This window comes from Tasmannia lanceolata, unplaced genomic scaffold, assembly GCF_043159265.1.
Source record: "Tasmannia lanceolata isolate RefF3 unplaced genomic scaffold, GAP_Taslan_0.1 ptg000012l, whole genome shotgun sequence".
NCBI lineage: Eukaryota > Viridiplantae > Streptophyta > Magnoliopsida > Canellales > Winteraceae > Tasmannia > Tasmannia lanceolata.
The window spans coordinates 4,027,762-4,043,249 of record NW_027518689.1 but is presented as its reverse complement, the minus strand read 5'-3'; the positions used below and the strand labels follow the sequence as shown (position 1 = coordinate 4,043,249).

Here is a 15,488-nt window from a genome sequence, read left to right as displayed (position 1 = left end):
CCATGTAGATGCCGGCTTTGATATATATGTTAATCCTCCTCGCGCTAGATATAGGAGCCGCAACAACTGCTCCGGAAACTGTAGTGTAGTTTCTGGAGCCATCTTTAGCTACCACCATATCGAAGGTTGTCAATGAACAGCAGGTGTCTAGAGTAAAAACGAGGAGAATTAAAATTCTTAATAATATGGGCATGATGATCATAATGTTGCTAAAGAAGAAAATGATGTGACAAAAAGATAAATGGAGTATGACAAGTAGAGAATTAGAAAGAAGTTTGGTGGGTTGTGTGAGATATGGAGTAGAATGCCCTTGAATTTATAGGCATCCATAGATGTATTAAATTCTTAATCACAGTGTTTATGTTTTGATTTTATCAATGATTTTTCTCTCATTATACTGATTAAAAACTAAATTGGAATTGTTTTTCTTAACTAGTGATGTTGGTTATGGCTTAAACTAAAATCGAATGATTTAAACCATAACCTCTTCATTAAGTATAAATATGAGATATATAAATAAAAAGTGTCTGTGAGAGAGAATTAAAGAAAAGTTGTTGCAAGAAAGTGGATGGATGTCTATAGATATAGACTAGGAATATTCATTGTTGCAATGAGCTCACTCCTCAAACAAGAGAGTGATAGAAGAAAGTATTGCAACCCGAAGGTAAATATACTTTTGTCATTGTACCTTCTAATGTATGCATTCCCATTACTGTAAAATAGGTATTGGGTAGGCACTTGCTTCAATTATTTGGCAAATGTCCGTTCAAAAGTCCATGGTTGAAATGTGTAAGAGAAGTGGATGTCAGTGTTAAATCAAAGATTCAATGCAATTTCTTGATTTTTTGTTAGTTGTCAAGATGTTTTGATCGTACGGTACTTATATCTCAATCAATGGCTGATATATTGTTCCTCAAGTTTAAATTGACAGGTAGATATGATTACAAGACCTTATCAATTATATCCTTTTTCCAAGGAAAATGATATACTCACCCCTTTTAATTACCTAGGACAACCCCCTCTAGTGTAAAAGAGTAGTCATAAATACATTAGAGGGAGCTGTCCCCAGTAAGAAAAGGGTGCTAATATATCACTTTCCGCTTTCAAAGGTCCATTTAACTATGCTTTTGAGTGTCAATGACAAGCTTTTGAGCTTGGTACATATAGTCCTATGGCACATGTACTTAGTTGTGCAGAATTATATTTAGAGATAGTGTCAATGACAAGCTTAATTTTAAACCTGGTATACATAGTCTCGTGCCACATGTTGTAAGAACTGAATTTACAGATGGTGTCAAGGACAAGTTTTTGAATCTGGTACACATTCCCAGGACACATATTTGTTTGTGAGAACTGAATTTAGAGATAGAGAACTACTAAATTGGTATGTTTAAAGTGGTGGTTAAAATGTATGTGTATGATAGAGAATGAAAGTTGTTTCAATGGAGGTGGATGGATGTCCAGAGATAGAGAAGTTGTTACATTGAACGTATATGGAGGAGTATCAAGTAAGTAGACTAAAAAGTATTAACAGCCCCAAACAAGAGAGTGAAAGAGAAGGAAGGTTTGTTGCAAGAATATTGCTGGGAAGCTATATATGTTTTTGTCATTTTATATTCTACTTGATGTATTTCCATTTCTGTAAGTTTAACAGGTATTGGGTGTGAGCCAGTTGTGCTAATTATATGCCAAAAAGCAGTTCTTATCAGTAGAAATGTGTAAAAGAATTGTAAAATTAGTTCTTGTATTAAGCACTTCTTTTACACAATCCCTTTTCTGTTTTTTCTGGTCAATAAATTCTGTTTATCTAAAACTTTACTCTTGAGGCCCTGTTTGGATTGCAGGAATTTTCTGGAAAAGTTTGGAAAGGAAAAATATTTCTAAAGATTCCTACTTTTTACACAATGAAAAAAGATTACTTGAACCAAGCCGATTAAATAGCACCAACAATTTATGATAATATCGGTCTAGATTAACCATAATCATATCATTTCCTGTTAAGCATGGAAAGAAAGCCCGGCTCGGGGTGGGGATTCCCCGATCTCAGTGGGGATGGGGATGGGATTTAAAAAATTCCCCGGAGCGAGGAAGGTGATGAAGATGGGCCCGCCCCGCAAGATATTATCAATATCCTCTTATTTTAGTACTGTTTTAATGTTTTTTGTGAATAGTAAACATTTCTTTTAGGTTAGTGATATTGGCACTACTATATTTTGATAAGTGCACAAATATGGCTTGTCTTTTCTTCTTCATGGGTGTTCAAAAGCACTTTTTGAGGTGGGAATTTTTGTGCGAGGCGGGAATGGGGATTAGAAATTTCTCGTTTGGTGGGGACGGGGATTCCCCGCCATCCCCGAAGCGGGGACGGGGCAGGTACGGGGAATGCAACATCAGGCCCCGCCCCGTTGCCGGCCCTAACCCAACCCGACTCTACTTGACTTTTTAAGCTTACTTAAATAAAAAAATGTCGGGTTTCACTCAGGTCGGATTGCCCAACCCCTCAATCCGAACCCAACCCGAACCATCCCGGGTTGGGAAAAGTTAACCCAAACCCGACCCGGCCATTTTTTGGGTTTAACCCGACGGGTTCGTGTTGAACCTGACCGAGTTGCACCCCTAAAATTGTGTATTTATTAGGGGTGTCAACGGATCCACTTCGGGTCGGATATACCTATGTCACAGTCACGATCAATTCAAATTCCTTATCGGTCGGGTCGGAGTCGAATTGTTCTTCGGATCCTACTTTCCACGTCATGATCACGATCCATTTTAATTCAGACCGTCCATCGGAGTGTCCTATTATGTCCCACTAAGCCAAGTAAACAATTAATTTTTTTAAAAAGAGATAGAATGACAGTCCACTATTAGTGTGTCTCTATGCATTTTCTTCAACTAAATTAAAAAATTATTTATGTTTAATCTATGTGTATAATAATGCTTGTAAACAATAAAACTAATCAAAATTACATGCACAATTATAATGTATAACTATTATCAAAGAATATGATGAATAAAGAACAAAACCCCTCTCTCTTTTCCTTTGTCAAAGTATGAAATGAAACGACTGAAATGAGTGAAATCGCATTCCCATCCGATTCATTAAGTGATAAGAGAGGTTTTGACCAAAATATCCTTCATAGAACAGTTAGCATTAACAAAATTTAGAGGGTATTTTTGTAAACCATTTTGGATCGTGACTATGCACTGGGCATCTGTGCCGTGCCCATACACAATGCAAAATTTTTCGGATCCCAGATTTGATGATCCGAAATATGCCCATGGATCATATTCATATGTTTAGATCCCGTTCATTAACGTTCGGATTCGGACGATCCATCAGACCGTCCGGATCCATTGACACCCCTAGTATTTATTATCACTCAAAAAGATAAACAAGTAGAGAAGGAGGATGCGAAGATCGCCCCCATTAAAAGCATATGCAGAATTTTAAATGCATAGTGATGTTGGCACTAGCATGTTCTTGATAATTGCACAAACTTAGCTCATCTTTTACTTTTTAATTAATGGCCTAGAGCTTTTTGGATACTGTTATAAACTTTGAAAACATTTAAATTATAAAAGACAATGTTTTGATAATTGCACAAACTTAGCTTGTCTTTTACTTTTTAATTGGCCTAGAGCTTTTTTGGAAACTGTTATTGTTGCAGCAAAATCGGTGATCTGCGGATGTGGCGTTGGAGGAGCTTTGAACCGCCTGCGCACGTAGCAAACGGTTAGAAGGCCAACCCGGAGTTTTTGACTCCGGGAAGACCCTCCGATGCTTAAGTGGGTATTTTTTTTTATATTGCCACCCCTCATGTCTTTATAACATTTTTGTTTTGTTTTGAGTTTTTGATATTGCCACCCCCCTAAAGAGGCAATATTGAGATCGGCTTGCGTTTTTTGCCGAAGTGTGTTTTAGGGTTTTTTGACATTTTCATCTCCTTTTCACGAGTTCATCTGTGTTCTTGCTCGAGATTTTGATATTCCTAGCCCTTTCAAAGACCTAAATTGAGTTCGGTTTTTGCTAGAGCTGATACGTAGCTTGTTGCTCTTCTGGATTTTGCATTCCTTCAGTGCCGTGCTGACTCCCATCGTGCACCCGTATTGGATCGGGGTCCCAGATTATCCAAAATGGGTTGTGTCTTTGGGATTTCTATACTCTCTAATGAACTTTGTTGAGTTCGGCTTCAACATTGGCCGTGGTGGATTTATTTCCCACATTCTGAAGCTCGTTGGTATTTGAGGGTTTTGTGTGGGATTCGAGCGCCATCGCGAACTCTTCTCCTTGTGCATTGGTCACCATTGCGAGCAAATCTTTCGAGGATTTCAGTTTCCATTAAGAACTCATCTCCGTTTATCTCAGATTTTGTTGTGTTCGAGGGGGATTTTGGCTTAAGACGCTATTTTCACTTTGGATAGGGTCGCACCTGAAAGTGGGTTTTCAGTTTTTCCCTTTTCTCATTTATTTTTTGTATGAGTTAAGCTTTGTGAGATTTCTCAAATTGGTGGACTCGTAGGTCGAATGTTGAGTTCGGCCAACTCACAATATGAGCTGGGACTTAGAATTTTTATCAAAATCTCAGACTGAGAGGTCTAATATTCAGTTCAGCCAGCTCAAACTATGAACTGAGACTTAGAATTTTTATCGAAGTCTCGGACTCAGGAGTCCAACTTTCAGTTCGGTCAGTTTAAAATATGAGCTGGGACTTAAGATTTTTATCAAAGTCTCGGACTTAGAGGTCCAATATTCAGTTCGGCAAGCTCAAATTATGAGCTAGGACTTAGGTTTTTTATCAAAATTTCGGACTCAGAGGTCCAATATTCAGTTCGACCAGCTCAAATTATGAGCTAGGACTTAAGATTTTTGGTGCCCGTAGGTCTTTAGTGCTTGTAGATTTTAGGTTCTGTGGGAGCCGGTTTTTCCCGCGCTCGCGGGGGCGTCAGGGATCACCACATCGGGTACTCAGGGAGTGTTAGTTGATTTGCATTTCTTGCGAACTCGGGACCGTGATACGGACTTCGCAAGAAAGGGAAACTTAGAGTCGCCACCTAGGTTAGGGCCTACGACCCCTGTCTGTTCTTCCGCTGAAAAGGGGATAAGTACCTGAATTCCATTGGGGGAACAATGACCAAAGGAGTTCTTTTGCTCTGGGCCTAGAATCTGTTAATTTTGATCTGTTTGTTAAGACATGGTCCTTACAGATATCTGGGTAAGGGTTATGGTTACAATTGGGGAAGGTGTTAGGCACCCCTCTTGCTAGGGTGAATCCGGTCTCTTGACTTGATTTGGCATTTTTTTTTGAAAAATTTAATCAAGATAACATATCTTTTTATCCTTTATTCATATTACGCTTAATTTCATAATGTAAATAAAATGAATTTACAAAAGAAAGAAAATAAGCGATAGTTATCCTGATTCGAATCGTATGCTGTGTATGAGTCCCTAAAGATCTCGCAGCTGATTATAGCCAGGTTAACTAAAATCAAACGGAAAAGGACAGTACTGAAAGGAAAAGAAACTCTGGGTTTATGATTCCCTCTGTTTGTCCAACACCGTGGACCGACAGGGCTCTCATCTTTGTCTCTTTTGTCTATGGTAGGACCGGAGACAGAGTGGTGGGATAAAGAGAGGGAACATAGCCCTATTTACAGATAGAAGAGGGGGTTTATGGTACATGATTTAGGGCAAAAGGAGCCATAAACCCTGTAACTACCATGCACCGATTTTTGTAATAGAAATGCAAAAAGCTGGGAAATAAATGCAAATTTACCAAAGGAGTGTGAGAGCTTGTCGAGAAACCGGCACCATAACGGTGCTGATTAGACGAAAGGGTTTCGGGTCTGCCGAGATTTCGACAGAACAACGATGTTATTTGGACGAAGGATCTTCAGCTTCGCCGAGATTTCGGCAGAACAACGGCGCTATTTAGATAATAAGGCCTTGCGTTCTCTGAAATTCAGCAGCAGAATGACTCTATTTGGACTGAGGGACTTCGAGATTGCCGAGATTTCAGCAGAACAACGAAATTATTTAGATAATAGAGCCCGGCGTTCTCTAAAATTCAGCAGCACAACGATGCTATTTAGATGGAGGGACTTCGGGATTGCCGAGATTTCGGCAGAACAACGGCGCTATTATAGAAAAATAGGTCGTAGTTCTGGAAAATTCGACAGAATAACGACGCTATTTGAAGGATGTCGCTCCGAGTCTTCGGAAATTCGGCAGAATGCCGATGCTCAGTGTGAGCAACCTATGTCTACTTCTCTCTTCTAAAGCAAATAAACTAGGATTTTCTGATATTTAGAAGGGTTTTTGAACTGAAAAATCAGAAGGGAGAAAACCAGAATTTTAAAACTAAATCAGAGAGATAGTTATAAACTAAAAGTCTTATCTTTACTCTTACCCCCCCTATTTATAGGGGGTTGGGTCCTAAATTCGCAGGTTGCAAATTGGTGTCAGGTCGGCAAGATTTTGAAAAATGTGATTTTTCGTCTTTTTGGCTTCGGAAAACGCAATTTTTTGTCTCTTTTGACGGGGTTTTGGGAAGTTTCGGTGGACAATAACTCCTCTGTTTGGACTCCAAATCGCACGCGGTCAGATCTGTTGGATTCCTCGTTCTAAGGAGATTCCAATGAACCTAATATCGGTGGCTTTCGGAACATGAAGTGTTTTTGGGTAAAAACGAATGTTTTTTACTCAAAGCTAACTTCTCGTTTGATAGGCCGTGTGAAAACGGACTTTTTGGCCATGCCGTGAATTGTGGGATACCGTGTAAAGACAGGCTTTTGTTTCACCTCTGGGGTGAAGTCCAGTTTTGAAAAATTATTCTAGTTTCATAACTTAGAGATTGAGGTGGATTTTGGCTTAAGACGCTATTTTCACTTCGGATAGGCTCGCACCTGAAAGTGCGTTTTCGGTTTTTCCCTTTTCTCATTTATTTTTTGTATGAGTTAAGCTTTGTGAGATTTCTCAAATTGGTGGACTCGTAGGTTGAATGTTGAGTTCGGCCAACTCACAATATGAGCTGGGACGTAGAATTTTTATCAAAATCTCGGACTCAGAGGTCCAATTTTCAGTTCAGTTAGCTCAAAATATGAGCTGGGACTTAGAATTTTTATCAAAATCTCGGACTCAGAGGTCTAATATTAAGTTCGGCCAGCTCAAACTATGAACTGAGACTTAGAATTTTTATCGAAATCTCAGACTCAAAAGTCCAACTTTCAGTTCGGTCAGCTCAAAATATGAGCTGGGACTTAAGATTTTTATCATAGTCTCAGACTTAGAGGTCCAATATTCAGTTCGGCAAGCTCAAATTATGAGCTAGGACTTAGGTTTTTTATCAAAATTTCGGACTTAGAGGTCCAATATTCAGTTCGGCCAGCTCAAATTATGAGCTAGGACTTAGGATTTTTGGTGCCCGTAGGTCTTTAGTGCTTGTAGGTTTTAGGTTCTGTGGGAGAGCCGGTTTTTTCCCACGCTCGCCGGGGCGTCGGGGGATCACCACATCGGGTACTCAGGGAGTGTTAGTTGATATGCATTTCTTGCGAACTTGGGACCGTGATCCGGACTTCGCAAGAAAGGGAAACTCAGAGTCGCCACCTAGGTTAGGGCCTACGACCCCTGTCTGTTCTTCCGCTGAAAAGGGGATAAGTACCCGAGTTTTATTTGGGGAACAATAATCAAATGGGTTCTTTTGCTCTGGGCCTAGAATCTGTTAATTTTGATCTGTTTGTTAAGGCACGGTCCTTACAGATATCTAGGTAAGGGTTATAGTTACAATTGGGGAAGGTGTTAGGCACCTCTCTTGCCAGGGTGAATCCGGTCTATTGACTTGATTTGGCATTTTTTTTGAAGAATTTAATCAGGATAACTTATCTTTTTGTCCTTTATTCAGATTACGCTTGATTTCATAATGTAAATAAAATGAATTTACAAAAGAAAGGAAATAAGCGGTAGTTATCCTGATTCAAATCGTATGGTGTGTATGAGTCTCGAAAGATCTCGCAGCTGATTACAACCAGGTTAACTAAAATCAAACGGAAAAGGACAGTAGTGAAAGGAAAAGAAACTGTGGGTTTATGATTCCCTCTGTTTGCCCAACATCGTGGACCGACAGAGTGGTGGGATAAGGAGTGGGAATGTAGTCCTATTTACAGAGAGGAGAGGGGTTTACGGTACAGGATTTAGGGCAAAAGAAGCCCTAAACCCTGTAACTACCCTGCACCGATTTTTGTAATAGAAATGCAAAAAGCTGGGAAATAAATGTAAATTTACGAAAGGAGTGTGAGAGCTTGTCGAGAAACCGGCGGCGTAACGGTGTTGATTAGATGAAAGAGTTTCGAGTTTGCCGAGATTTTGATAGAACAACAGTGTTATTTGAACGAAGGATCTTCAGCTTCGCCGAGATTTTAGCAGAACAACGGCGCTATTTAGATAATAGGGCCTTGCGTTCTCTGAAATTCAGCAGCACAACGACTCTATTTGGACTGAGGGACTTCGAGATTGCCGAGATTTCAGCAGAACAACAACGTTATTTAGATAATATAGCCCGACCTTCTCCGAAATTCAGCAGCACAACGACGCTATTTGGACGGAGGGACTTCGGGATTGCCGAGATTTCGGCAGAACAACGGCGCTATTATAGAAAAATAGCTCGTAGTTTTGCGAAATTCGACAGAATAACGACGCTATTTGAAGGATGTCGCTCAAAGTCTTCGGAAATACGGCAGAATGCCGATGCCTAGTGTGAGCAACCTATGTCTACTTCTCTCTTCTAAAGCAAAGAAACTAGGGTTTTCTGATATTGAGAAGGGTTTTTGAACTAAAAAATCAGAAGGGAGAAAACCAGAGTTTTAAAACTAAATCAGAGAGATAGTTATAAACTAAAAGTCTCATCTTTACTCTTACCCCCCTATTTATAGGGGATTGGGTCCCAAATTCGTAGGTTGCAAATTGGTGTCAAGTCGGCAAGATTTTGGAAAACGTGATTTTTCGTCTTTTTGGCTTCGAAAAATTAGATTTTTTGTCTCTTTTGACGGGTTTTTGGGAAGTTTCTACGGACCATAACTCCTCTGTTTGGACTCCAAATCGCACGCGGTCAGATCTGTTGGATTCCTCGTTCTGAGGAGATTCCAATGAACCTAATATCGGTGGTTTTCGGAACATGAAGTGTTTTTCGGTAAAAACGAATGTTTTTTACTCAAAGCTAACTTCTCGGTTGATAGGCCGTGTGAAAACGAACCTTTTGGCCATGCTGTGAAAGGCTGGATACCGTGTAAAGACAGGTTTTTGTTTCACCTCTGGGGTAAAGTTCATTTTTGAAAAATTATTCTAGTTTCATAACCTAGAGAGATTGAGAGAAAGACTACATGTGCTCTGGGACTCGTCATGAGACTCTTCCTTGCGACAACTTATCATTAATTCCACCTTGGCAAAATTGGGTGTCTACAGATTCCTAAGGTTGAGAGCTTAGGTCTTTGGTGCCCGTAGGTCTTTAGTGCCCGTAGGTCTTAGGTGCCTAAGGTTGAGAGCTTAGGTCTTTGGTGCCCGTAGGTCTTAGGTGCGTAAGGTTGAGAACTTAGGTCTATGGTGCCCGTAGGTCTTAGGTGCCTAAGGTTGAGAACTTAGGTCTTTGGTGCCCGTAGGTCCTAGGTGCCTAAGGTTGAGAACTTAGGTCTTTGGTGCTCGTAGGTCTTAGGTGCCTAAGGTTGAGAGCTTAGGTCTTTGGTGCCCGTATGTCTTTGTCGCTGCCAAGATAAAGATAGAGGAACGCTCTGGTACTTTGTAAGCTAACAGATAACTTTCATTAATTAATGGGGAGGTTACATGCATTATCAAGATTGGGTTTTGTTCTTTTTATTGAAAACAAAAGGTAGATGGTACTACATCGAGTGTTCCTTTTTCGGGTGCCCTCCGCTTTTGACATAATCTTTGAGATATCCTCTCTATATAAGGTTTTCGATCTCCTCCTTGAGATGACGGCATTCATCCGTGTCATGGCCATGGTCTTTGTGAAACCAACAATATTTCGACTTATTTCTCTTGTCCCCTGGTGTCCATAAGTTTTGAGGCCAAGTGAGGAACTTTTCTCCTTGGATGGCAATTAAGATCTGCTCTCGCCTTGTGTTAAGGGGCGCATACTCTTCCTCCCGGCGGAGTGGGCTCCTTTCCCTACGTGGTTCCCTCTTGTCGTGACGAAGTTTTAAAGCCGACCCCAACCCATTCTTATCTTCATCCCGGACTTTTCTCTTTTCATCATTCTGGCCACTTAGGTTCAAGTTTAGCGCAGCTAGAGTTTCTTCAGCTGTGATGTATTTTTCAGCCCGGGCGATCAGGTCAGCCAGGATGGAAGGAGTCTTCTTGGCTATGGAGAGTCTGAAGTCCGCAAACCTCACTCCCATCAACAAGGCATTTATTGCTGCTGATGGATCCAGATTTGGGACCTGGCCTTCCCTGTTAAATCAACTGATGTAATCCTTCAAAGATTCACCTTACTCTTGTTTCACTGCCATTAGGGATGCGTCCGTTCTCCGTTGCCTTCTGCTGCTCATGAAGTGGCGAGCAAGATTGTCTCCAAACTCCTCAAAGGAACTAATAGACCTGAGCTAGAGTCTAGAGTACCAATCACGAGCGGCTCCAGTTCGTCGGGAGGGCTTTGCAAAGGAATCCATCTGAAGCTCCATGCAACAACATCAATGTTTTGAAAGTCTCCAGGTGATCGATCGGATCTGTGGTTCCATCGTATTGGGGTGGTTGTGGCATTTTGAATCTGCGCGGTGCAGAGGTATCGATAACCTCTTTTGTAAAGGGAGGTTTGCTTGAAAACGACTGTTGTCCGACAGGAGTGCCCTCTTTCAAAAGCAGCCCAATGCGATGGTCCATCTCTTCGAGCTTGCGCTCCATGTGAGCAGTTTTTATATCTACTCTCTGGTTTTTGAACCGTTGTCCTCCTAACCATTCCTACCAGGTTTGGGCTCGAGGCTGAGTCTAAGCATGGTTTAAATTTTGACCGAAATCCGAAATTTCAGATTTCAGACCGAAATTTCGGATTTCCGTGGGGACCGAAACCGAATTTCACCGAAATTCTGAATTTCGCCAATTAGCAAATTTTGGCTGAAATTTTGAAATTTCAAACCCAAATTTCGGATTTTGCCGAAATTTCAGTTTTCTGTGGGGTCCGAAACGGTTACCGAAATTTTAAACCATGAGTATAAGTAGCTTTCAGGACTTCTCCTGCGGTGGTGGAGCTGCCTGTATCTGAGGCTCTGGTGGAGCGGGTTGTTGTTCCTCAGGTAGAGGGGGAACAACGACCTGAGAAGCTAAGTGTCGCCCTGGTGATCGTTTTTAGAAGTGGACTTAGCACGCTGACCTGGGTTTGTGTGTGCGCTCTTCCGAGCAGCCATGCTAAGATCAACTAGCAGCTTTTTGTTCTTCCCCACGGTCGACGCCAATCTATTGCAGCTAAAATCAGTGATCTGCCGATGTGGCGTCGGAAGAGCTTCCAACTGCCTGCGCACGTAGCAAACGGTTAGAAGGTCAACCCGAAGTTTTTTACTCCGGGAAGACCCTCCGATGCTGAAGTCAGTGACTGCAACAACTAATAAAAAGATAGACTAGAATTGTAAGTTTTTTGGATTAGAACCCTCACCTTTGAGCCTTAGGAGGCTATTTATAGTAGGCGGCTAAAGAGGGGTTAATTGTGAGATTACCTTAATGCCCCTGTACAAGTGTCACCTTGTGATTGGGCAAGGGCTTGGTCTAGAACTTTCCAAATTGGGTAAGATTACGTAGGTACCCTTTTCCACGGGTCACTATGATTGTGTTGTTATCTTTGGAAAAATTGCCAATGGGGGACATCAAGATGTAATTTCCTTTACAAAGTAAGGTACGAGGTGGTGATATCATAAAATCTCTGGCTCACATTGCCCTCAGAACTTATGATATAAATCCCTCTACCTTTCTTTTACTTTCCGCACTGTCTTTTCCTTTTAGATTTTAGTTAACCAGATTGTGATCAGTTGCGAGATCTTCCGGGACTCATATAGCAACATATGATCTCAATCAGGATAGCTACAACTTATTTTTGATTTTTTGTAAATTCACTTTATTTATATCTTGGAATTAAGCGCAATCTAAGTAAAGGATAAAAAGATAAGTTATCATGTTTAAATCCTTCGAAAAATGCCAAACCAAGTCAAGAGACCAGATTCGTCCGGGCAAGAGAGTTGCCTAACAGCTTCCCCGATTGTAACCATAACCCTTACCCAGATATCTGTAAGGACCATGCCTTAAACAAACAGAGCAAAATTATAAGGTTCTAAGTCCAGAGCAAAAGAACCCCTTTGGTTATTGTTCCTCCAATGAAACTCGGGTAACACTCCCCTTTTTCATTGAAAGAACAGGCACAGGTTCTAGGCCCTAACCTAGGTGGCGACTTTGAGTTTCTGTTTCTTGCGAAGTCAGGACCCCTGTCCCGAGTACGCAAGAAACACAGATCAACTAACACTTCCAGAGAACCCGATGTGGTGATCCCCTGCCGCCTCACGCGCGCGGGAAAAAAATCGGCTCTCACAGACTGACGACTCTGTTGGGGATTCGTTGATAATTTATTTCAGCAGACTTGTTTATTGAAAATAAAAAAGGTTATAGCTCTGTATTGATTTGACTTGGCATTTTTGAAAAATTCAACCAAATAACTTGGCTTTTTCCGCCTTTATTAGGGTTATCCTTAACCCGATGTAGCCTTTAGGGGTATCCGCAAGTTACTAACACTTCGCAAGTTGCGGACGCTCCTAACTTGCGAAATAAAATAAGTGTTAGATTTACTTTCCAGTACCATATACTTGTTCTGCATGGATTGCAAGAGCCAATGCTCAAAATCGACGCCAATTGCGAGAAAATGCCCCGGGAGGCACCTAGGGTTACCTATTTATTTTTATGCAAACACATGCACACACCATATTTTGCATACCAATTACTCTTGGGAGTGACTAGCACTCAGGACGGATGGGTGGCGTTTGGAATTTCATCACCTGAATTGTTGTTTGTCACGCGCTCGTTTGATGTGAAAGTACCACCTCTTTGCACGCTGCCCTTGTGGTGGCGTTAAAACGATGATGTATTGAACTTCCCACCGCGCTGGGGACTACCTGGCAAGGGTTGTTTGATCACTTTGGCGAGAGGGACCTTCAAGCCTTTATCACAATGTATAAGCCCAGCATAAGCTCATAGATGTTACCAACTCATGTGGAGATCGAGAGGCCGCGGGGTCTCATCCCGCTGCCTCGCCTCGAGATCGGATCCCACACATACACATACACACGCTTGCCCTGACTAACCGTGCTCGGAGTGGCCTTTTAGACCGAACAGTTTGAAGATCCAAACTATTCATTTGTTGGCCCCAATGTAAATAGATTCTCCCACAAAAATCCAAACTATTAAGTTGTATATGTTGCCCTTTCCAACTTAGGCGTCGAAGAGCCTCCCGAGGTCCAAACTCTAGGCGGTTTTATGACGTTCAATAGTGGGTGTAGGTTGGAGCTATCTCTCCTCTCTCATATTCTTATAATGAACAACGGAGCCTTTAAAAGCTACCTTGTTTTATTTATAAAATAGGCATAATTAAAAATTACTGTTAGACCGAAAATCGGTAACAGGTACGACAGTGACGTAAGAGCTGAGCTGGATGACCCGAGGAGCTGAGTCCCGGGAAATCGAAGTGAGGGAGCTGAGTTCAGCTAGACTGAAATGAAGGAACTGTGTTCTACACATAAGCAAACGAGGTCAGAAGACCAACCTGGGTGTTACTCCGGATAGGCCCTTCGACACTCAAGTCAGTATATGAGCAGGAGTGCAGAGCTAGTTTAAGGGTTTTGGAGAGGTTGTGCCTTACCCTTTGGTTTGAGCTCTGAACCCCCTTTTATAGCGGGAAACTCAATGACGTGGGATGACCTACGCCAGGACAGGTGCAGGCCTCTGGTAGGCTTAAATTCACCTACTCCAGGACAGGTGTCGGCCTGTGGTAGGCTTAAGTTTACCTACTCCAGGACAGGTGTCGGCCTGTGATAGGCTTGAGTTTACCTACTTCCAGGACAGGTGTCGGCCTGTGATAGGCTTGAGTTTACCTACTCCAGGACAGGTGTCGGCCTGTGATAGGCTTGAGTTTACCTAATCCTGGACAGGTGTCGGCCTGTGATAGGCTTGAGTTTTTACACCCCATTAGTTGCCCCCCAGTTCTCCAAGTCGTTGTAGCGACTTGGGGAAGTGTGGTGAATTGCATCCCTAGATGGGCGACATCCGTCCGGAAATTGCTGGAGATGAGTCCGGAAATTTGGCAGTCCGGCCTGGAAATGAGTCCGGAAATTTGGCAGTCCGGCCTGGAAATGAGTCCGGAAATTTGGCACTCCGGCTTGGAAATGAGTCCGGAAATTTGGCAGTCCGGCCTGGAAATGATTCCGGAAATTTGGCAGTCCGGCCTGGAAATGAGTCCGGAAATTTGGCAGTTCGGCCTAGAAATGAGTGCGAAAATTTGGCAGTCCGGCCTGGAAATGAGTCCGGAAATTTGGCACTCCGGCTCTAAGCCATCAGTCCGGCTTGGGCCGGACTGATTTTTGTCGTTTTGTAAAACGCGTCATATCCAGTCCGACTTGGGCCGGACTGATTTTTGTCGTTTTGCGGAACCCGTCATATCCAGTCCGGCTTAGGCCGGACTGATTTTTGTCATTTTGCGAGGTGAGCCGTTGCGAACCAAGCAGCAAGTACCCTAGTTTTAATGAACTGGGTTTCCAGATATAAGTACCCAAGTTTTAGCGAACTGGGTTTCCAGATATAAGTACCCGAGTTTTACCGAACTGGGTTTCCAGATATACTGCTGTCCGGGCTGGTTCCGGACCAGGAGTGAGCTCCCGGTCTTTGCGGAGGCGAGCCATGGCGAACTAAGCAGCGAGTACCCTAGTTTTAATGAACGGGGTTTCCAGATATAAGTACCCGAGTTTTAGCGAATTGGGTTTCCAGATATAAGTACCCGAGTTTTAGCGAACTGGGTTTCCAGATATACTGCTGTCCGGGCTGGTTCCGGACCAGGAGTGAGCTCCCGGTCTTTGCGGAGCCGAGCCGTGGCGAACCAAGCAGCGAGTACCCTAATTTTAATGAACTGGGTTTCCAGATATAAGTACCCGAGTTTTAGCGAACTGGGTTTCCATATATAAGTACCCGAGTTTTAGAGAATTGGGTTTCCAGATATACTGCTGTCCGGGCTGGTTCCGGACCAGGAGTGAGCTCCCGATCTTTGCGGAGGCGAGCCGTGGCGAACCAAGCAGCGAGTACCCTAGTTTTAATGAACTGGGTTTCCAGATATAAGTACCCAAGTTTTACCGAACTGGGTTTCCAGATATAAGTACCCGAGTTTTAGCGAACTGGGTTTCCAGATATAAGTACTCGAGTTTTAGCGAACTGGGTTTCCAGATATACTGCTGTCCGGGCTGGT

At 42.4% G+C, this 15,488-nt stretch overlaps 1 protein-coding gene across 1 annotated transcript; it reads right to left on the bottom strand.

The window, feature by feature from the left end:
- Window positions 1-9,948: 9,948 nt before the first annotated feature.
- LOC143888478 (uncharacterized) lies at window positions 9,949-10,906 on the bottom strand. The gene is made up of 2 exons (XM_077392945.1): window positions 10,632-10,906; window positions 9,949-10,456 (listed from the first exon to the last, which is right to left on the bottom strand). The coding sequence occupies exons 1-2, from the start codon at window positions 10,904-10,906 to the stop codon at window positions 9,949-9,951; spliced, it is 783 nt and encodes a 260-aa protein (XP_077249060.1).
- Window positions 10,907-15,488: the final 4,582 nt, after the last annotated feature.